The sequence below is a fragment of the Phacochoerus africanus genome, chromosome 4, assembly GCF_016906955.1.
Source record: "Phacochoerus africanus isolate WHEZ1 chromosome 4, ROS_Pafr_v1, whole genome shotgun sequence".
In the NCBI taxonomy this organism is placed as follows: Eukaryota; Metazoa; Chordata; class Mammalia; order Artiodactyla; family Suidae; genus Phacochoerus; species Phacochoerus africanus.
In genome coordinates, this window is record NC_062547.1 from 74,677,963 (window position 1) to 74,700,509 (window position 22,547).

At 52.1% G+C, this 22,547-nt stretch overlaps 2 protein-coding genes across 8 annotated transcripts in view; both read right to left on the minus strand.

Annotated features, from left to right (window-relative positions):
* Window positions 1-82: 82 nt before the first annotated feature.
* Window positions 83-9,399, minus strand: EBI3 (Epstein-Barr virus induced 3). 3 transcript variants are annotated; one of them, XM_047777486.1, is made up of 6 exons: window positions 9,228-9,398; window positions 8,552-8,953; window positions 7,839-7,962; window positions 5,967-6,145; window positions 3,453-3,610; window positions 83-497 (listed from the first exon to the last, which is right to left on the minus strand). In XM_047777486.1, the coding sequence occupies exons 2-6, from the start codon at window positions 8,622-8,624 to the stop codon at window positions 345-347; spliced, it is 687 nt and encodes a 228-aa protein (XP_047633442.1). In that variant the 5' UTR covers window positions 8,625-8,953; window positions 9,228-9,398; the 3' UTR covers window positions 83-344. The 3 variants fall into 3 exon arrangements, with proteins under 3 accessions (XP_047633442.1, XP_047633443.1, XP_047633441.1); XM_047777487.1 differs by having other exon boundaries at window positions 7,839-7,959; window positions 8,552-9,399; XM_047777485.1 differs by having other exon boundaries at window positions 8,552-9,398.
* Window positions 9,400-9,935: 536 nt separating this feature from the next.
* Window positions 9,936-22,547, minus strand: part of ANKRD24 (ankyrin repeat domain 24) — a 28,224-nt gene continuing 15,612 nt past the window's right edge. For 2 of the 5 annotated variants that reach the window (XM_047777492.1, XM_047777488.1), the window contains 13 exons: window positions 21,920-21,990; window positions 21,647-21,753; window positions 21,286-21,473; window positions 20,774-20,802; window positions 19,844-20,160; window positions 19,071-19,115; window positions 18,881-18,979; window positions 17,582-17,654; window positions 15,565-17,052; window positions 12,104-12,271; window positions 10,718-10,843; window positions 10,433-10,498; window positions 9,936-10,247 (listed from right to left, as the gene is read on the minus strand). In XM_047777492.1, the coding sequence (XP_047633448.1) occupies window positions 10,170-10,247; window positions 10,433-10,498; window positions 10,718-10,843; window positions 12,104-12,271; window positions 15,565-17,052; window positions 17,582-17,654; window positions 18,881-18,979; window positions 19,071-19,115; window positions 19,844-20,160; window positions 20,774-20,802; window positions 21,286-21,473; window positions 21,647-21,753; window positions 21,920-21,961 (2,826 nt within the window). In that variant the 5' untranslated portion in view covers window positions 21,962-21,990 and the 3' untranslated portion in view covers window positions 9,936-10,169. Of the gene's footprint in view, window positions 10,248-10,432; window positions 10,499-10,717; window positions 10,844-12,103; window positions 12,272-15,564; window positions 17,053-17,224; window positions 17,344-17,581; window positions 17,655-18,880; window positions 18,980-19,070; window positions 19,116-19,843; window positions 20,161-20,773; window positions 20,803-21,285; window positions 21,474-21,646; window positions 21,754-21,919; window positions 21,991-22,547 lie in introns of all 5 variants that reach the window. The other 3 variants (XM_047777489.1, XM_047777490.1, XM_047777491.1) reach the window with 3 other exon arrangements.

Consider the following 22,547-nt stretch of genomic DNA (forward strand, 5'->3'; position numbering starts at 1 on the left):
CGATGGTCTGTCCTCTCCTCTCAGACTCCTCCCTGAGTTTCCTAGGGATCTGCCGAAGGCAGGAAGAAAAAAAGAGTCCTGATTCCAGTGACAATGATCCTTTTTTAATTAAATAACAAAAACATTTCATGGTCACAGTTCCCAAAGCCTTGTTCTGTGTCGAAGGAGGGAGCTCATGCTCATTTCACAGATTGAGAAACTGAGGCTCAGAGAGGCAAAGTCACTTGTGCAAGGTGGCTCAGCAACTCGGCAGCAGCACTCAGCAACTCAGCAGCAGCAACCCAGATCAGATGGGTCCCATTCACCCTTAGGTGGATGTCAAGGGCCCAGCCCCTTGCCCCCCACTACTTGCCCAGGGTCACAGAGTCAGTGGCAGGGAGACTCCAGGCGCTTGGTTCCCCATAGTCGGTGAGGTCCTGAGCAGCCACCTGGATGCAGTACCTGGCTTTGGGCCTCCCAGCCTTGAGCGTGAAGGATGTGGTTTCAATGGGCCCCACCTGAAAGCAGAAGGAGACCGGGGTCAGTGGGAACAAGGAGGCTGTGTGACCTGCCTTCTGTCTCCCTGTCTGGCTATTACATCAGGACTCAGGCACCAAGTGTCCATCCAAAAGGACGTGCCCTCTGCAGCCCCCTGCCTGCCGTCTGACCCGGGAGAGACTGCCCCTCCTGGGATTAGCCAACTCTTGGAAGACCAAGAGCAAGGCTTTTTTTTTTTTTTTTTTTTTTTGGCCATGTCTGTGGCAGAAGTTCCTGGAAGTTCCCAGGCCAGGGATCAAACCTATGCCACAGCAGTGACAATGCCAGATCCTTAACCACTAGGCCACCATGGAATTCCAAGCTCGCCTGTCATATATAAACTATCCAACCCCTTTCTCTACCTCTCACAGGCTAGCCTGTCCCCCACCCCCAAATCACCCCAGGGCCAGAGGCCTGGTGACTGGAGACCTTCCAGCCGCCCAGAGCCCACTACAGTCATGCAAACTCGCCAATCCCGAGTGGTTCACCTGCCCCGCCTCCCCTTTTCCACCGAAACTCCAAGCAAGCTCTGGCCTGGGCCCTCCCCTGGCTCCTGCTTCTGCCCTGATGTCCCGATGCTGCCTGTGTGGCATCATATGTCTGCTTCTCTAGGGAAATGTAACCAGTTCTTTTAACAGCTTGACCTCTCTGTGTCCCCACTCAGGCACCTTCACAGGTTAAGATCCCAGAGCACCAATGAGGCGCCCCCTCAGCTCCTTTCCTGTTCTCTCTCCTGTTCGACCTGCCATCCAAAGGTGTCCTATGCCTGCCACCACAGCAGCTCCCCAACCCAGGTCTGATTCTCCCTCCTTGCTCTGCCCAAGCCAACCCATATGGCAGCTGGATGTGATGGCTTATGTTTTGTTTTGTTTTGCTTTTTAGGGCCGCGCCCATGGCAAATGGAGGTTCCCAGACTAGGGGTCAAATCAGAGCTGAAGCTGCTGGTCTACACCACAGCCACAGCAACTCGGGGCCCAAGCCGCCTCTGATTTATACCACAGCTCACGCCAGTGCTGGATCATTAACCCACTGAGTGAGGCCAGGGATCAAACACTCATCCTCATGGTTACCAGTCGGATTCATTTCAGCTGAGCCACGATGGGAACTCCTGGATTGTGCCCTTTAAAATGGTGAGTTTCATGGCAGGTGAATTCTGTCTCACTTTAAAAATTGCAAACATTGGAGTTCCCTGGTGGCTCAGTGGGTTAAGGATCTCACATTGTCACTGCTGTGGCTTGGGTTTGATCTCTGACCTGGAAATTTCCACATGCCAAGGGCACAGCCTAAAAAATAAATAAGAATAATAAAATAAAAATTGCAATATTTACACAGTTAAATTAATGAACACCAAATAAACTTTAAAAGCCAATTCTTTGGCTACTTGCCCCACTGTAGCTGCTCAGCAGCCTCCTGCTGCTCGGGGCTGCAATTTTAGGTGGCGTGGATGTGGAATATTTCCATCATTGCAGAAGTTTCTCTAAGACAGGACTGCAAAAACCTAAATCCTGCAAAGACTCAGCTCTTTGGCCCAGCATTCAAAGCTGCCCAGGACACAATCAACCTGCCTAGATGCTCACGGTACCTACCATTAATTTTTTTTATTTTTTAAGAATTTAAGGGAGTTCTCTGGTGGTGTAGTGGTTAGGACTTAGTGCTTTCACTGCTGTGGCCCAGGTTCAACCCCTGATCTTGGAACACAGATCCCACATCAAGCCACTGCTCACTGTGGCAAAAAAAAAAAAAAAAAGGTTTAAAACAATATAAGAGGGGAGCTCCCGTCGTGGCACAGTGGTTAACGAATCCGACTAGGAACCATGAGTTGCAGGTTCGATCCCTGCCCTTGCTCAGTGGGTTAACGGTCCGCTGTTGCCATGAGCTGTGGTGTAGGTCACAGACGTGGCTCAGATCCCGCGTTGCTGTGGCTCTGGCCTAGGCCGGCGGCTACACCTCCGATTTGACCCCTAGCCTGGGAACCTCCATATGCCGAGGGAGCGGCCCAAGAAATGGCAAAAAAAAAAAAGACAAATAAAATAAAATAAAATAAAACAATATAAGAGTTCCTATCGTGGCTCAATGGTAACAAACCCAGCCAGTATCCACGAGGATGCAGGTTTGATCCCTGGCCTCGCTCAGTGGGTTGAGGATCTGGCGTTGCCATGAACTGTGGTGTAGGTCACAGACTCAGCTTAGATCCTACATTGCTGTGGCTGTGGCTGTGGCTGGCAGTTGCAGCTCTGATTCAACCCCTGGCCTGGGATCTTGCATATGCTGTGAATGTGGCTCTAAAAAAAAGGCTATATATATATATATATATGGCTTTCAATTGAGATGCAATTCACAAGACATGAAATTAACCATCCTAAGGTGGACAACATAGTGGCATTTAGTACATTCACAGAGTGTGCAACCATCACCTCTAATTCCAGAACACTCCAATGCTCCAAAGCAACCCCATCCCTATTAGCATCACCTCTCTCCTCCCTCAGCCCCTGAGAACCACTAATCCACTCTCTGTCTGTGGCTGTGCCTGTTCTGGACGTTTCCCATCCATGGAATCCCACACTGTGTCCTTCTGTGTCTGCTTCTCTCACTGAGCATCATGGTCTCTGGGTTCGTCCACGTGGTGGGAGTGTCCGTTCTCCTCTCCTTTGCAGTCTGAGTGATGCTCCCGAGTGTGGAGGGACCATGTTTTGTGTATCCATTCACCAACTGTTAATGGCCACTTTGGTAGTTTCCATTTGGAGGCTGCTGTGAGCAGCACTGCTGTGAACATCTGTGTAGCAGTATTTGTTGGAGACCTTGATTTCAGTTCTTCCAGGTAGATGCCCAGGAGCAGAACTGCTGGGGCCGCCTTCATGGCGCAAACCAGCATCCCGGCCCCAGTGCACCTCTGCATGCGCTCTTTCCTCCACTCTCCCTGCCCTCATCCTCCTCACCTGGCGGAAGCGGGAAGCTCCGTGACGCTTGTAGCGGATCCAGTACTTGAGGGAGAAGATCTCCGGGAAGGGCCAGGAGCGGGGGGGTTTCCACTGCACCCAAAGCTGCTGCCCAGGGAGGGGGCTCTGGCGCACGCCTTCTGGAGGGTCCGGTTTGACTGAGGCATAAGCAGGAGGCAGGGTCAGCAGATGGCAGTTCATTCATTCAACCAACCTATAAATACTAATTGAGGGTCCACTGAGTGTTTGGCGATGTCCTGGACACTGGGGACACAGAAGCCCTGTCCTCTTGGAGCTCTGTCAATCCACTGGGGCAGAAGATAAGAGACAAGAGGCAAATCCGAAGGGCATAAAGCAAAGGGAAAGAAGTTTAGGAGGGCAAGACAGAGAGTGGGTCACAATGATTTGGGGGACATAATTCACATACCAGAAAACTCACCCTTCTAAAGTGTACAGATCACTGGCTTTGTACATTCACACTATTGTGCAACCATCATCACTATTTAATCCAGAACATTCCATCACCCCAAAAAGAAACCCCAATAGCAGTCACCCCCATTCCTCCCTTCCCAGCCCCTACAACCATGAATTCACTCTGTGTCTGTGGATGTGGCTGCTCTGGACGTTTTGCATCTGTGGAATCACACCCTGTGTGTCCTTCTGTGTCTGCTTCTCTCACTGAGCATTGTGGTCTCCACGTGGTAGCGCACATCAGTGCTTTACTCCTTTTCATGGCAGAATACTATTCCAGTGTGTAGGTGTACACATTTTGTGCACCTATTCATCAGTTAATGGGCATTTTTGTTGTTTCTATTTTTTGGTCTATTATGAATAATACTGCTATGAACATTCACACACAAGTTTTTGGGTACACATTTCTCTTACATATATATCCAGAACTGGAATTCCCAGGTTATTTGGAAAACTATGTTTAATTCTTTGAGATCTGTCAGACTTTTTTTTTTTTTTTGTGGTAACCACTAGCAATATATGATGGTTTGCTATTTAAAAAAAATATGCTCAGGGGAGGCTTCAGATGACATTTGAGTTGAGAACTAAAGTTGGTGAAGGAGTGGACCATTTGAAGATCTAAGAGAAGAGGAAGCAGCCAGTACAAAGGTCTTGGGGCAGGAATGTTTGTTGGAGAACAGCAGAGAGGCCACAGTATGGCTGCAGAAGAGTCAGCCAGGGAAAAGAGGAAGAAGGTAATGGCAGGGAGGGGACAGGGCAGATTGTGCAGGGCCTTGAGCAGCAAAGAGGGCTTAGTCTTTTACCCTGAAGAAGGTGGGACCCCTGGAGGGCTGTGTGTTGTGGGGGTGAGAGGGAAGTATCTGCCTAAGGTGCTCACAGGTGCCCTCTCGTGGCTGCTATCAGGGAAGACAGACTGTGGGGTTTATAGTGGGCACCTTGGGTGGAATCTGACTCCACAGGCACCCTCTTGTGGCTGCTGCAGGGAGGACATGCTCTCAGAGTGAGGGCTGAGTGCAGAACCTGACTATGGTGCTCACAGGTGCCCTCCAGTGGCTGCTGCGGGCGGGACAGACTATGAGAATGAGACTTAAGGGCAGAACCTGACTAGAGTGTTTACAGGCGCCCTCCTGTGGCTGCTGCCAGAAGGACAGGTTATGGGAGTGAGAGGGCAGAACCTGACTAAAGTGCTCACAGGCGCCCTCCTGTGGCTGCCACAGGGAGGACAGGTTATGGGAACAAAAGAGCTGAGGGCAGAACCTGTCAGGCACCCTCCTGACAGGCTGCTACAGGGAGGACAGACTGTGGGGGCAAGGGAGGGGCCTGATTCAGGTGCTCACAAGCACAATTCGTGGCTGCTGGGGGAAGACAGGCTGTTGGGGAGAGGGCAAGGCCTGACTCAAATGCTCATAGTCATCCTCCTGCAGCTGCTGCAGGGAGGACGGGCTGTTGGGGGGAGGCTGGGAGCTAAGGGCTGAACCTGAGTATGGGAGGGAGAGCTAAGGGCAGAACCTGACTATAACACTTACAGGCGCCCTCCTGTGGGTGCTACAGGGAGGACAGGTTATGGGAGTGAGAGCTGCAGGCAGAATCTGACTAGAGTGCTCACAGGCGTCCTCTGGTGGCTGCCGTGGTGAGGACAGGCTGTGGAGGCAAGCGAGTGACCTGACTCAGGTGCTCATAAGCTCCCACCTGTGGAAGCTGCAGGGAAGAGAGGCCATGGGGGCAAGGGGGAAGCCTGACTCTGGTGCTCATATATGCTCTCTGGTTGCTGCTGCTGGGAGGACAAACTGTGAGGGGGAGGGTAGGAGCCAGGGGACCAGGATGGAGGTTACTGGGCTGGTCCAAGTGGGTGATGATGGAGGCGGACCAGGTGGGGGCTGAAGAGAGGGGAGAAGTGGGTGGATTCTTGATGAACTGTGAAAGTAGAGCCCACAGGATCCATGATGGATGAACAGGATGAGTGACAGGTGGGGGGGTGGGAGTATTGGGTGGGAAGGAGCAGGAGCAAATTGAGGGCCCTCCCCCACAACCACCTCCACTCACTGATGTGTTCTGGGACAAAGGGCACCAAGCTGCTGCTGCTGCCTTGGGGGTGGATGGCTGTGACGTTGAGCACATAGGGCACCATGGAGAACATCAGGACATCCGGGATGGTGCAGCTGGTGGCCTCTGGTGTGGGCTGGAGGCAGGGCCAGCTCTCCCCATGGGCAGCCATGCCAAGCCTGGACACAGAGTAGATGCTGTGAGGGTGCCAGTACTTCCTGATGGCCCACATGTGCCCTGAACCCTAAGTGGAGACAGCAAGCCAGGAGTCCTGCTCTTGGCAGCATGACCCTCAGAAAGCTGTTCACCCCAACATCACAAAGCCTGGTTGACCCAGGATGGGGGGTAATACCCCACAGGGAGATGCAAGAGTCCAAATTCTAAAGCTTTCTAGAACGTCAGTGTTCCAGCCTTAGGTTTCCAACAGTCCTGGGTCTACAACATGTTCTGGAATCTGAAATAATAAGATTCCAGTTCTCTCGATTCTGACACCCCAAGATTTCAGACCCTAGAGACCAGAGCTCACTGTCCAGGGAAACTTCCACAGCATCCAAACTTGTGAAGGTTGCTGTGGAACTCGGAAACAGAAAGTTTATGAAATATAATCAAATATCAAGAATTTCCAATGAATGTTTAGCAACTGAATTAAAATGTGATATAGGCATAAAACCCACAGGGAGTAGTTCCCTGGTGGTCTAGTGGTTAAGGATTTGGCATTGTCACTGTTGTGGCTCAGGTTTGATCCCTGGCCCAGGAACTTCTGCATGCTGGGGTGCAGTAAAAAAACAAAAATGAAAACAAAAAACAAACAAACGCATGGAATTTCCACAACTTAGTATAACAAGACAGAATGTAAACTACCTTTTTTTTTTTTGGCTGTGGCGTGTCGAAGTTCCTGAGCCAGGGATTGAACCTGTACCACATTAGTTACCCAAGCCATAGCAGTGAAAATGCTGGATTCTTAACCTACTGCACCACAAGGGAACTCCTCTCATTAATTTTTAAATTATTGATTACATGTTGAAATAATACTTTAGATAATCTTATTAAATGATATTAAATCAGTTTCTACTATAAATTTTTTCTGCTATAAATTTAAGTAGATAAATCACATATAAGCAGGTTAATTACACCACATTCAGGAGTTTCTACTGTGGCACAGTGGGTTAAGAATCTGACTGCAGCTGCTTGGGTCACTGAAGAGGCACAGGTTTGATCCCCAGTCTGGTGCAGTAGGTTTAAGGATCCAGCATTGATGCAGTGCAGCATAGGTCACAGCTACAGCTCGGAATCAGTCCCTGATCCAGGAACTTCTGCATACCACTGGTACAGCCATTAAAAATAATTACATTACATTCAGTCATGTTAAATGGTAAATATGTGGAATATTTAAATGTTATTCGAATACAGTATTAAAACCAGTGTCACCTATTTCTTTTTATTTTTTAAAGCTGGCTTCTAGAAAATTTTACCCTCCACGTGTGGCTTGTAGTATGTATTTTAGGGAGTGTATTTCCTTTTTTTTTTTCTTTTCTTTTCTTTTCCCTTTTTATGGCTGCACCTGTGGCATATGGAACTTCCCAGGCTAGGAGTCAAATTAGAGCTGCAACTGCTGGCCTATACCACAGCCACAGCAATGCCAGATCCTTAACCCACCTAGCAAGGCCAGGGATCAATCCCACATCCTTATGGATACTATGTTGGGTTTTTAACCTGCTGAGCCATAATAGGAACTTAGGGAGTATATTTCCAAGGGTTGGTGCTGCCCTAGAATTCTGAGCATTTCAGGCTCTCATTAAGTCCCTGGCTATCCTGATCCTGGTGTGTCAGCCCAGCTGTGGAATCCCCAGGAACCCTTCCAGGCTCTCTGACCTGTATGTGGCAATGAAAGATGTGGGCCTGGTGGAGGCTGGAGTGGGTGGCAGGGTCCAGGAACAATCCACGGCGATCGGGTACCTGGAGGCCTGGCACCGCAGCCTGGGCTGGGTGGGAGCTGCTGGGGGGGTCCAGAGAGGGGAGTAGTGTGAGCTTCTGATTCACCCGGGGTTGTGAAAGCCCTATGGTGGCTCAGCCCCCACCTCACTGCTAATCAAGGCTTGTGGCAGGAATGAGTCCATGAATGAAAGACACTTATGTCATCTCCCACCCCCGCTACAATTCACCAAGGCAGGAACTATTAGCCCATCTTTCGGTTAGAGAAACTGAGGTTTAAGGGGCCACAGAGGGGACCTGGGGGTGGGGGGGATTTCTGGTGGGAGGGAGATATTTTTACTGGACCCCCTATTCGTGATGGCTTTGTTTTGAATCACAGGAAGTAAATGGATACAGTCCTGATTTCTCCCCCTCTGTCCCTCGCTCTCTGCAGGCTGTGGCTGCCACTTCTGGTCACTCTAGAGTAGGACTTGTCCTCTCTATGCCTCCATTTCCCCATCCATGCAACGGGATGGTAACCCCCTCCCACCAGTGGGCATACAGTCCTTGTGTGAGCTTCCACCCCACCCAGAATGTTCCATGGCAGACAAAGTCCAGTCCCCAGATAATGTCCCTCTGCCCTGGCTCCCCCACCTCCCGGAGCCCCCACATACCTTCTCTCCCGTGGCAGGGCCGGCTGCTCACCCAGAGGGCAAGGGCAAGGACCAGGACAAGTCTCACAGCCATGGCTCTGGCCCGCTCTGCTCTCAGGGGCTGGGGCAGGGAGCACCCTCAGGGAGGCAGGGGACTTGGGTCCCACCCAGCGGAAAGCCCAGCCCCCGGTGGAGGCCCCCCACTTCCCCTTCCCCTTCTGACTCACTGCCTGGTTCGTGGGGCCAGAAGAGCCAGGAAGGGACAGAGGAGGAGCCCCCAGGCCCTTCACCAGCCACCCCAGGCTCGGGTGCAGAAGGCCCCAAAGGTGGGGGCAGGGGGAAGAGTCACGAAAGGGAGAAGTGGTGACCCTGTGGCCTTTCCAAGCAGGGCCTTCCTTCCGGCTGCAGCATGGAGGGGGAACCCTGGGGAGGGGGATGATGACAGTGAGAAAGAGAAAGAGCAGGGAGGAGAGAGACTGAGAGAGTAACAGAGGTGGAGAGACGCAGGCACCAACACAGAAAATGCCTGTATACTTGTGAACCACAGCGATGGGCGCACGCGAGCGTGCGCGCGCACACACACGCACACACACACCCCACTCCCTGCCAGCCACCCTCCTTGCTCCAGGCCACAGAGACCAAAACTCAGCTTCTGGGGAGGTAGCCCCCACCCGTGGACATCCTCGAAGGGACTGACCAGGGACAGGCTGGATGTGGAGCCACCTCCCTGCCTGAGTGGGAAAGAGCCAAGAACCCCCAGGGGTTTTCAGGGGGGTGGCCCAAGGGCTGGGACAGTCCCACTAGGGCTGGGTTTAGGGTGATGATGTCATCATGAGCTTTCTGGCACCCATTCTGATTTTTTAAAATAACAGGGGGAAGGAGTTCCCTGGTGGCTCAGTGGGTTAAGGACCTGGCATTGTTGCTGTTGTGGCTCAGGTTCAATCCCTGGCCTGGGAACTTACCTTGGGGCCAGACCAAAAATAAAAATAAAAGAATAAAATAAGATAACAGCAGTGGAGTTCCTGTCGTGGCGCAGTGGAAACAAACCTGACTAGGAACCATGAGATTGTGGGTTTGATTCCTGGCCTTTCTCAGTGGGGTAAGAATCTGGTGTTGCCTTGAGCTGTGGTGTAGGTCGCAGACTTGGCTTGGATCTGGCGTTGCTGTGGCTCTGGTGTAGGCTGGCAACTGTAGCTCCAATTTGATCCCTAGCCTGGGAACTTCCATATGCCACAGGCAGGTGCAGCCCAAAAAAGCCAAAAAACCCCCCAAAACCCAGCAGTAACATGGTATTTTTCTTGGGGGCTGCCTTGCTCTCCTCACCTTAGTCCTGAATCCCTGCAGTGGGCCACCCTCTCCCCTCCTTGTGGTGGGGGCCCAGCAATCAGGCCACATGATGCTTTCATCCTCTGCTCCGGAAGCTTTTATTCCTGGGGAGGGGGACCTCATGGACTGGCCATGGGAGAGAGGACTCATAGATTCTCTGGTGTGGGGGAGGAGGGCTCAGTCAGGGCCCGGGTCTAGACTGACCAGTGTGTTCAGGGACCAGTGGGGCCAGGGAGGTAGTGAGGGGATGGTCAGTGAGGGAGTCTGGACACTCCTGTGCGGGGCCTGGCGGGTGGAGGGCAGGGCTCAGATCTCAGCGGCCCTGGGCCTGGAGTCTTTGCATCTGCAGGATCTGGCTCAGAATCTGCTGCACATCTTCATCCATCTGACCCTGGACAGGGGGTGGAGGGAGCAGCAGAGAGCCTGGGTGCTTCCCCCACCCCAGCTTTGCCATTCCCCTCCCTCTTCACCCCTGGAGGCCATGAACCTCTCCCCTCCACCAGCCTCCCACTGGACAGAAGGGGAAACTGAGGCCCAGAGATGAACAGCAAGGCACCCAAAGCCAGGGTGACTTACCTGAATGGCGTAGAGGAGGTGGCTCCTGTACAAGGCCACCACTGCACTGTGATCCCTGGCGGCCTCCTGTGGGTGTGGGGGAGGGGTGCTCAGAAAAGTCTGATGCTCCCCCAAGATATGTCCCAAAGCCCCCTTTGTACCCGATCCCCTCTTTTTATGGCACGTACCAGTGTGACAGGGCTGCTTGCTCAAATACTGGATTTTTTCCTCCCACCCCTGGCCCATGTGCCACCCCTCCTGCCTGCCTGTCCCTCTCCTGGGACCCCTGCCCTGAGCCCTGCTCACCTCCAGCTGCTCCTGCAGAGTCTTCACCTGGCCGCGGAGGGCTTCCACCTCCGAGGCATCTGCGGCTCCTGGCTGCTCCTTCAGTGCCTCCTTAAGACTGAAGACTTCCTTGGAGAGTTCTGTGATCTGGGGTGGGAGCGGGAGAGGTCAGCTGTCACCCTGAGCCCGGCTACAGCAGAAGGTGAGGGACAGGCTTTCACAGGAAAGTCCACATCCTAGAGGTTAGCAAACTACCCCACAGGCCGAGTCCTTCCTAGAGGCTAAGAATGATTTTTACACATTAAATGGTTGGGCAGGAGGGAGTCAGATGAAGAATGATATTTCATGACACGTAAAAGTTAAACCCAATTCACCTTTCCATGTTCAAACGTTAAATTTGATTGGCGCCCGGTCGCGCCCACGCATCACAAGTCATCTGCACGTCATTAGGTCATATATTACATCATTTAACGTCAACAATGGCTCCTGTAGCAAAGCAGAACCCAGTAGGGTGGCCCTGCAGGGCCAAAATCATGGACCGTTTGGCCCTTTCCAGAAAAATCTTGCCTATAGATCTCTGCAAAGTGAAAGTGGAGGCAGACAGAAGAGGAGGAGCAAAAGCATCCTGGACTAGGGGATGGGTCAGACAGGCCTGGGTTTGCGTCCCTTCCTCCTTTCCTCGCAGGAGATCTTGGGAAGGTGACTTAACCCCCCTGAGCTTCAGTTTCCTCATCTGTACAGTCAGGAGAATTACAGCTGTCACCTCGGGAGGTTGCTGTTACTCTGACAGAGATTAAGTTTAAAGTGTGCTGACAAACAGCAGGCACGCAATAAATGCTGGGCTTTATTATTATTTTTATAGATCAGGAGTTCTCAACCAGCGGTGGTCCTGCCCCTAGGGGACGCCAGGAGATACCTGGGGACATTTTTGGTTGTGCTCCTGGCATGGAGTGGGTGAGCGCAAGACACTGCCCAACACCCCACAGTGCCCAGGATGGACCCTCGCAAAGAATGACCAAGCCCCAAGTGCCGCTACTGCAGAGGGGGAGGAATGCTGCTACAAATAAACCATAATCCCTACCGTGATTTTATCCGCATGCTACTGAGGTGGCAACTGGGGCTCAGAGAAGTCAAGTGACTTGTCCAAGATCACACAGCAAGTTGGGGCTCCATGACTTGGTGTGTGCTAAAGCACCTGGGGCTCTGGGAGGGTTACATCCCTTGTCTAGTGATGTGCTGTATGACTTGGAGCTATTTGGTTATTTCTTGGAGCCTCTGTTCGCTCATCTGGAAAATGGGCTCATTTTCCAAGATGCTTTCAGCTGGACATTCTTTACAGTCCTTTCAACCTTGGTCGAGTAGGGCGCCCCCCCCCCCACCAACTGAGCATAAGAAAAGGAGACTCACCTTCTTGTCCTTCTCCTTGGCCCTCTCCAGGGCCTCCTTTGCACGGCTCTGGGCCTGGCGTGCCCGCTCGGCCTCAGTACGTAGCCCCCGCAACTGCTGCTCTGCGGTGGCCAGCTGGGCCTCGGCCGCATGCCGTTCACTCTTCATGAACAGCGCCTCCCGCTGCACCTGCAGCCCAAGCCCATGTGTGACCTTGAGAAGGTTTGGACTCCAATGGTTCTGACACTTCTATTTTTGCCTGAGGACATTTGAGCCCATTTGACCTCAAAGAATTTGATTCAGGGAAGTTCTGAATTCCTGTAGGCACTGTGACTGTGCCAAGCTGTGTGTCCTTAGACAAGTACATAAGATCTCTGTGCCTCAGTGTCCTTATATGTAAAACGAGGATAATAATAGTGCCCATGTCACAGAGTGGTTGTGAGGATACAATGGGGAAATACATGGAATATACGTAAAACAGTGCTTGGCACACATTAACTGCCATATTTGAGTTTGTGATGTTGTTATTAAATAGCTATTATTATTGTTATATAAAAATACAACTAATGTTCTTTGCTGGTGATGTGAAGGTTTGTAGCTTTCTTACAAAATGAAAGAAAAACAGACAAATTGGGATGAAAAGGAAACAAATGTCCAAAAACTGATAACTACATGACTACATGTAGACTGCTGACTGCAAAAATATCAAGATCAGAGCAATGTTAGATATGCAAACATCGATCCTGGGGGAACATTGGCCCTTAGGGAAATTATATCTCCTGAGCCAAATAAATAATAATTAGATGTTCTACTTGGTTTAGACTGGCTACACATCAACAATTAAAAAAAAACCCTAAACTGATTGATGTATCAGATGAGACTTGCAAAATTTAACCCCAAAAGAAGAGATCATGAGGGAAGGTAAAATTTAGAAAATAGGTATGAAAGATGGGCATACTTAGGTTGGACTGAGAACTCTAGGAAGTAGATCAAACATTTAACTGGTTTAAAAGAGTAGGTTCTTGGCGTTCCCGCTGTGGCACAACAGGATTGGCAGCATCTTGGGAGTGCTGATTTGAAAGTTCAATCCCTGGCCTGTCCAAGTGGGTTAAGGATCTGGTACTGCTGTGGCTTAGGTGGAAACTACGGCTTGGATCGGATCCCTGGCTTGGGAACTCCATGTGCCATGGGGTGGCCAAAAAAAAAAAAAAAGAGCATGTTCTCGGGAAAAGAATGATCCTACCTGCCATGTTTTTGTTTTTTGTTTTTTTGTCTTTTTTCCTTTTCTAGGGCCACTCCCGAGGAATATGGAGGTTCCCAGGCTAGGGGTCTAATCGGAGCTGTAGCCGCTGGCCTACACTACAGCCACAGCAACGCGGGATTCCAAGGCGAGTCTGCAACCTACACCACAGTTCACGGCAACACTGGATCCTTAACCCACTGATCAAGGCCAGGAATTGAACTCGCAACCTTACGGTTCCTAGTTGGATTCGTTAACCACTGAGCCACGACGAGAACGCCATACCTGCCATTTGTTAATCACTTGTTCCATCACTGTCTTAAGTAATTTATATAAATTAAAACATTTAATTTTCTTTAAAAAGTGGAGTTCTCTCATGGCTCAACAGCTTAAGAATCTGGCATTGTCTCTGGTTAGAGCTGTGGCACAGATTCAATCTCTGGTCCAGGAATTCTGCATGCCACAGGCAAAGCCAAAAAGGAAAAGAAACTTTTAATTTTCGTGCAAAAATAGGAACTATTATTATCTCCATTATATGGGTGAATAGACAGAAGCATGGAGAGGGAAATGCTTTCTTGATAACAATTAATGAACAATGGCTTCTTAGTCACACATTTGTTAAAATGACTGCTAGAGTTTTTGTTTGTTTATTATTATTATTGTTTTATTTTTGACCACACCTGCAGCATATGGAAATTCCTTGGGGCAGTAATTGAATCCAAGTTCTACAGTTCTACAGCTGTGGAAATGACGGATCCTTAACACACTGTGCCACAGTGGAACTCCTATTTTTTACTTTTTTTTTTTTTTTTTGCTTTTTAGGGCTGCGCCCATGGCATATAGAGGTTCCTAAGCTAGGGGTCTAATTGGAGCCACAGCTGCTGGCCTACACCACAGCCCCAGTAACACAGGATCAGAGCCACGTCTATGACCTATACCACAGCTCACGGCAACACTGGATCCTTAACCCACTGAGCGAGGCCAGGGATGGAACCTGAAACCTCATGGTTCCCAGTTGGATTCGTTTTTGCGGAGCCACAACGGGACATCCCTATTTTTTATTATTATTATTATTATTTTTTGTCTTTTGTCTTTTTTGTTGTTGTTGTTGTTGTTGCTATTTCTTGGGCTGCTCCCACGGTATATGGAGGTTCCCAGGCTAGGGGTCCAATTGGAGCTGTAGCCACCGGCCTACGCCAGAGCCACAGCAACGCAGGATCCGCGCCGCATCTGCAACCTACACCACAGCTCACGGCAACGCCGGATCGTTAACCCACTGAGCAAGGGCAGGGACCGAACCCGCAACCTCATGGTTCCTAGTCGGATTCGTTAACCACTGCGCCAGGACGGGAACTCCACCTATTTTTTATTATTAAGAAAAGAAATGGAGTCAAAAGATCCACCATTGGGGTGCAAAAAATATTCCCTGGGTTAAAAAAATAAAAAAAAATAAAAAAAACTAACCATCAAAATCTACTGCTTTCAAAATAATTACATCAGAATTCCCCACACATAACATCCTCCTACTTTGGGATTGAAGCATCAAAAATGAGGGGTTCTCCAGCAGCACAGTGGGTTAAGGATCTGATGTCATCAATGCAGCAGCTTGGGTCACTGCTGTGGTGGGGGTGTGATCCCTGGCCAGGGAATTTCTGCATGCCTTGGGCACCCTCCCCCCAAAAAAGCATCAAAAATGATAATAAGTTAAAATGACAATCTCAAAACAGCTATCTGAAAAAACCGACAGGGTCATTTTGACCAGCAGAGAAAATGGACATTAGGTGAAAACATCAGGATAAAAACCCCAATTCACTGCTTACCAAAAAAATGGGTGGATGTTGATCCCTACCTCACACCACACACACACACACACACATACACACACACACACACACACACAAATTAGACGAAGCATCAATGTGATTGTGAAACTAAAACCAAAAAGGTGTTGAAAGAAAGCATACAAGAATATCTCTATAACCTTGGAATACACATAAGTTTTATAAACAGATCACAAATGATGGGGTCAAAATGGCCAGAAGGATTTTAAAATGAAAACACGAGTTGAAACATCCTGGAGGTCAGAATGGCTGCAGTGTCAAAGGTTCACCTGGAAACACCACAGGGTCAAGTGTCTGCAGGACTGAAACAGATGGGGGCCAAACACTGCAAGGCTGCAGGGTCGAAACAAACCGCCAAGCAGCCACCAAGTGTGCCTCATGGGGGCCCCCACCACGCTCACCTGGAAGACCTCAGCGCTGGTCTTCTCATGGCGGCGTCCTAGCTCCTGCAGCTGCCCCTCCAGGCGGGCCACATCGGCCTGCAGCACACCGACAATGCGCTCGTGCTCCAGGCGGGCCACACTGCCCATGCGCTCGCGCTCCAGCTCGGCTCGCAGCCGCGCGGCCTCCTTGCCCGTGGCCACCACCTCCTGCTCCAGGCTGGCCGCCCGGCCCCGCAGCTCCAGGGCCTCCTCCTGCAGCCGGAGGTGATCAGAGGCTGGCACCGCTGACTGGCGGAGCATCTCGGAGGCCTCGCGCAGCTCCGCCAGGCCCCGCCGAGCCTCCTCGCAGGCCGCGGCCAGCTCAGCGGCCCGGGCCTCCGCTGCATCCCGCGCCTGGCCTAGCTCGGCAGCCGCGGCCCGCTGCTGCTCCCTGGCGGTCGTGGCTGCAGCCAGCTGCTCTCGGAGCGCCTCCAGCTCCCGACTCAGCTCCAGCCGCGCCTCCTCTCGCCGGGCCAGCTCTGCCCGCAGACCCCGGGCCTCTTCCTCTGCCAACAGTCGGCCGGCCCGAGCTTCATCCAGCCGGGCCGAGGCCGCCTCCAGCTCCCGGAGGCGGCTGTCCCGATCTCGGAGGTCCTCCCGGGCCTGCTCCAGTGCTGCCCGAAGCTGGCCCATGTCACCTCCGCTGACGCCGCCACCCTCAGCCTCACGCACCCGCTTCCGAAGCCGGCCTGCCTCAGCCTCTGCGGCCTCACACTTGCCGTGGGCTGCCTCCAGCTCCGCAGCTGCCTCCCGCTCCCGCTGCCGGAGCGCTTCCTCCAAGCTGCGGATCCTGGTTTCCAGTTCTGCCTGCAACTTCTCCGAGGCCTCAGCAGCACCAGGGTGTAGGACGGGGCCTGCAGAGACCCTTAGGGCAGTGGCCTCCACTCCCATGGCTTCCGTTTTTGTGGTCTCTGTGTCCGTGAGCTCTCCCCCCACAGCATCCACTCCACTGGCCTTCCTTTCTGGTTCCTCTGCTTTCATGTTTGTGGCCTCTGCTCCTGTGGCCTTTGGCTCCGGGTTTCCTTCTAGAGATTTTGTTTCTGTGACCTCAGCCCCTGTGGCCTTTGCTTCCAAGGTCTCAGCGCCCACACCATCTGTTTCTGTGGCCTCCACGCCAGTGGGTTTTGTTTCCAGGGCCCCTGCTCCCGTGGTCTCCACTCCTGCAGCCTCCTCATCTGTGGCCTCTGCCCCGTTAATTCTGGTTTCCGGAGCTGCACTGCTGTTAAGCTCTGTTTCCATTGGCCCGTTTCTGGTGGTCTTGGCTCCCAGGCCCTTGCTGTCCCCAGGGGCTGCCTCCTCTTCTCTGGGGGCCTCCCATGCTTCCTGCTGCTCCAGAGCCTGCAGGGCCTTGGCGTGCTGCCTGCGGAGCTGGTCAAACTCAGCCCGGAGAGAGTCGTAGAGTGCTAGAGGGATGACCTCGGCCAAACCGTTTGCCTCCATCTCGTCCCTCTCGAAGTGCTCCAGGATCTGGTGGGGGCAGGGGAGCCAGGAGAGAGCTGAAGGGACCTTGGAGAGTACAGGGCAGTCATACCACATTCTTTGTCTGACTCAGTCACAGGCCCACCTGATCCCCCAGGAAGCAGCCCCTTGGTCCTCAGATCTGGCCCCACCCTGCTCCCCTGGGCCTCAGTTTCCCCACCTGGACCTTCTCCAGCAGCTCCTGGTTCTGTCTGGTGAGCGCAGCCACCTGCTCCTGCAGTGAAGCCAGGAGCTCCTGGGCCGACGGGCTTAGCTGCTTGGCGAGCAGCGCCTCAGCCCCTGGCAGGGGACACAGAGTCAGGCCCCAGGGTCCCAGGCCATACGGAATGGGAGCTGGGGGTCTGGAGCGGTGGCGTCAGGGGTAGTCCGGCTTGGATGAATGGAATAAATCATGCATGCGGGTCAAGCTCCCTCCCAACTTTAACCTCTCTCCACTCCTATGGGACAAGGCTCTGACTCCTGGGGCCCCAGACATGAAGAGGTGGGGGTGTGCGGGGGGAGGACAGTGGGGGCTCACCTGCGAAGTCAGGCAGCTCACCCTCCTCATCCTGCAGGGTGGCCACGTCATAGCTGGTGTTCTCCCGTTCATTCTGGGGGTGGGTACCGAGGTCTGGTTCAGGGTCCTGCCCTCCCTTCAGTTCCTGTGTCTCCCCCCAAGAATCTGGAATGACTCCCCACAAGCATTGGACTGGCTGTGTTTGGCTCACTAGTATTTATTGGGCACCAACTGTGTGCCAGGAGCCATGAAGAGCTCCTCAGTAAAGGCAGTGAACAGCCCAGTCACTGTCCAAGTGTGTGACCATAAACCCAATGATTAGGGTTGTATGTCCTGCTCAGGCACATGGGGCTGAGTGAGGAATGTTGGGGTGCCCTTCCAAGGGTGCATTTGTTCTGCATCAGGGCCATGTGGGGCCCTGTGTCCACCCATGTGTGAGTACCTGCAACAGTGGCTCAGAGTTGTGGGTCTGTGGTGAGCATGTACATGCGCCTCCCCTGTGTGAATTCCTATGACTGTGTGTCATTTTGCACTTGTATTTTAGCCTGTAGTGTGATTGTTCTGACTGTATTTATGTGTGTATGTGTGCACACAAATATGATTGTGTATGTGTAAGTTTGTCTCATTATGTTTTTTGAGAAGTATTTGTGTGTGTACATGTATTTATGGATTTTGTTGCCTAGGAGTGTGATTGAATGAGAAATATCTGTCGTGTGTGCACAAGTATTTATTGTGTGAGTATACACTCACAGATGCATTTGTTGTATGTTCGCCTGTTGTATGTGTAAGACTCCACGTACACAAGCATGGTTACCCAACTGTGCATGTACATGGGTCTGTGTGTATTTAAAAGTGTCCATTATGGGAATTTCCATCATGGCTCAGCAGTCAATGAACCCAACTAGTATCCATAAGGACGCGAGTTCCATCCTGGCCTTGTCCAGTGGGTTAAGGATCTGGCATTGCCCTGAGCTGTGGTGTAGGTCACAGACGCGCCTCAGATTCTGCGTTGTTGTGGCTGTGGTGTAGGCCAGCAGCTACAGCTCTGATTGGACCTCTGGCCTGGGACTCTCCATTGCCATGGATGCGGCCCTAAAAAGACAAAAAATAAATAAATAAAATAAAAAATAAAAGTGTCCGTTATGTGTGTTTTGTGTGTTATCTACATGTGATTATATTTGTCTGTTGTTGTGCATGTGCCTGAGACTGTATGTCTATTAGTGTTATCATGTAGCAGCAGAAGCTCCACCCCCTGGTTGCCCCACCCAACGGTCACGCCCCTATTAGCCACACCCCCTCCCAACTTCCCACTAGGCCCACCTCCAGCAGGGAGAGCCTACTCTGCAAACTTTCCACTTCCCGTCCCAGACTCTCCTTCTCCTCCTGCTTCTCCACCAGCAGCTGCTGTAGCTCTTGCACCTGCAAGGAGGGGGTGGGGGGGCACAGCTGGCTTCACAGAGAAAACACTGGGCACCTGGGGGATTGAGCTTCCTCCCACCTCCAGCCCTACCTGTCTCTCCAGGCTGTGGAGGGAGCTGGCCTCCGCCTCTGGCAGCTGACAGAAGAAGAGGGGACGGGACTGGGCTTGGATATGGGCTGGAGGGCCTCCCAGGCTCCCTCCTGCTCAGTGACCCTCCATCCCAAGCACCGATGCCCTCTGAGCAGCCACTGCACACCCAGCACTGCTCTGCCCCCTCATCATTACTAAATATTTATTGAGTGCCTGCTTTGGCCAGACCCCCATATGGGGCCACTACTTCATATATTCATTCATTCACCCACTCACTCGAATACTCATTCATCCAATAAATATTTATCAAGCATCTACCATGAACCAGGCACTGTCAACCATGCCTGCCCTCATAGGCTTACAGTCAAATGGGTGAACATGAATAAAATATATGGTACATCCCAGTTGCAATAAGTGCTTTGAATAAGAATAAGAATAAAGTGAACTGGGAAGTGAGAAGGTGACAATTTTAAATAAGTTGGGTAGGGGCGTTGCCTTTGAGCAAAGACTTGAAGGAGGGGAGGGAGGGAGTCAAAGGGCCATCTGTGAGAAGGTGTTCCCAGCAGCAGGCACAGCACATGCAAAGGTCCTGGGGCAGGACCATGCAGGGTGTACTGGAGGAAGAGCTGAAGAGGCTTGTGTGGTTGGACCAGAGTGAGTCAGTGGGGAGAGAGGGATGAGGGAGGGAGGAGAGGCAGAGGAGTCTTCTCCCCAGAGTTGCACCTGTTCCAGGCTTAGGCTTAGCCCCAGCCCTTGTCTCTCCTGCCCCTCACCTCCTGCTTCCTCTGTTCCTGGTGCTGTTCCAGGCCCCGGATCTTCTGCAGAAGGCGGCCCCTCTCCTGTCGCAGCCGCACGATCTCCTCATAGGCATCTTGATCATCCTGTCCCCCCACCCACCACCTTTACATGAGGCCCAAGGCCTGTACCCACCCATACCTGAGCCAGAGCTTTCTCCCCGTCTGGCCTGGGGGGCCCCACTTGCTGCCCACATGGCCAGGGCATCTCTCACCGGCATAGGGATACTGGCAGGGGGCTGAGGTGCCTTCCGCTTCTTGGGGACCCCTTGCTTTTCATGGCTGGACACAGAGTTCTGGGGGTAGGGGTAGAGGGGGCACATGGGGACATGCTAGTCTCCCACCCAAATAAACCAACATAGCCAGTCCACAATCTGTCACTAGCCAAAGTCTGCCCTCACTTCCTGTGTGATCCTGAGTGAGTCCTCTCTCTGGTCCTCACTTATCCCAGCATAAAAGGGGACAAGATCACTTTACCTGAGGGTTCCAGATCTTATGTTTTACCCTCTGCCCCTCTCCATGCCCTGGTACTTTCCCCAGCTATACCCATTTACCTGTAAGTTTCTTTTCCCTGTGATGTTGAGATGCTGCGAGAGAGAAAGAGGCAGACCTACCTCCTTCCCTGATTAACCCAGCCCTCACCAATCTCAGTCCCCTCTACCATCCCACCATAGCCCCATGATTTGGCCCCATCTCCCTAGTGTTCTCAGTTCTGGAAGTTATGCTGTGGATGCAGCTGCCACTTGGTGGCAGCATACCCTGAAGGTATCATTCTTTCCAAACAAGTCCTTCCAGGTTATTAACTCTGGATCTAGGGTCCATCTCTCCCTTCTCCCAGGGAGCTTGGGGCAGGGGGAAGGTAGTGTGTGTATAAGGAGGGGGACTCATTCGCTGCTTAGGGAACCATACCTGAGATGATGCCTCGCCTGAATCATCCTCTAGGAGGGCAGGGGAGAGAGGGAAGCAGGATCAGGCACTGTTCTAGGGACTCCATTCCTAGCCCTAGGAAGGGCATTAGTGAGCCCAGGGGACTTGAGGGGGTTCCCAATACCACCCCCAGAATCAGGACATTTAAGGTAGGAATCAACCATTTTGACAGAATGCTAATTGAAAGGACCTGAAACTCTCAAAAAGAGAAAACAGCGGCAGTTTCAGGATGAGGCAAATGGGAGTGTCAGTTCTTAGGAAAGGCAAAGATTCAAGCATATGGATGACCCAAGAAAGCAGAGTTGACCCCTTAGGCTATTCTAAAAGCTTTGAGGTTCCTCAAAACTGTCCTAAGTAGTGTGAGGGGAGCCCTGAAACCTCCTAGAATGCAAATAAGGATAACTTGAAACTGTCCGCAGTAGGGAGAGAAAGGGGTGATAAGAAACTACCTAGAAGACAGAGGAGGGGCTCATTTAGAGATGGGGTTTGCATACCGCTGGGTGGTGAGGGGCGCTGGGCTGCCTCCTGCAGGAGGTGCAGGATGAGTTTGTCCCCTGCCAGGGCGCCGTAGTGAGTGGCATCCTGGCCCAGCGCATCAGTGATGCCCGGCTGGGCCCCACCCTGCAGCAGCACCTCCACTGTTTCGGGGCTGGCTCCCTCACAGGCCAGCATCAGGGCCGTCCTACCAGAAGAGGAGGCTACTGAGGGGATGAGGACATTTTCAAACCCCCACAGCCTCCTCAATACCCAGGCTGGGTAGGGGGAGGAAGCCAACTAGATTCCACATCCAGAGAGGTTAACAGACTTGCCCAGGGTCACACACACAGTGGACTGGCCGAGAGGGGAGATGCTCACCTGCCCTGCAGGTCCTGGTCATTTGCAGCAGCCCCTTGCTGCAGGAGGAGGCGGCACAGATCTGTGTGACACATCTGAGCTGCTATGATAAGGGGTGTTGTACCCAACTGAGGGGGTGGGGGAGGGATGAGACAAGGTGTAAGAGGTTGACTCTGGGAGGTAGGGAAGCCTATGAACACCCCCAAGCTCTACTCCAAATCTTCACAGTTTTCAGAGTGTCTGGGATGCCACCTCAAATGCAGCATCTTTCCCAAAAATATCCCAGAGGCTCACCCGATCTCGGGGATTCAGATGTGCCTTGAAGGAGCAGAGCATTTCTGAGCAGGAGATGCAGCCACCAGCCGCTAGAAAAACAAAAAACAAAAGGGTGGGTAGGGAGGGCAAGGCTTTGACCTTTTTTTTTTTTTTTAATCTTTTTAGAGTCGCACCTGCAGCATATATGGAAGTTCCCAGGCTAGGGCTCAAATCAGAGCTGTACCTGCCAGCCTACGTCACAGCCACAGCAGCACAGGATCCAAGCCATGTCTGTGACCTACACTACAGATCACAGCAAAGCCAGATCCTTAACCCACTGAGCTAGGCCAGTGATAGAACCCACATCCTCATGGATACTAGTCGGGTTCGTTACCACTAAGCCACAATGGGAAGTCCTGAAGGTGATTCTTAAGCCTTTATTTCATGAGAAATTCCCACCCGCACCTCCTCCAGAAGATCAATAACAAAGGCATGACTCCTATTTTACAGATGAGGAAACTGAGGCCCAGCTATCCCCATGGTCACCCAGGGGGGGTCAGAGAAAAAGCTGGGATAAGGACCCAGGTCTGCTAACTCCCAGTCCCAAGCTCTTCCCATATTCCACTGAGTCCCTCTTAGGGTGGAACTTTAGACTGATTTTCATGTA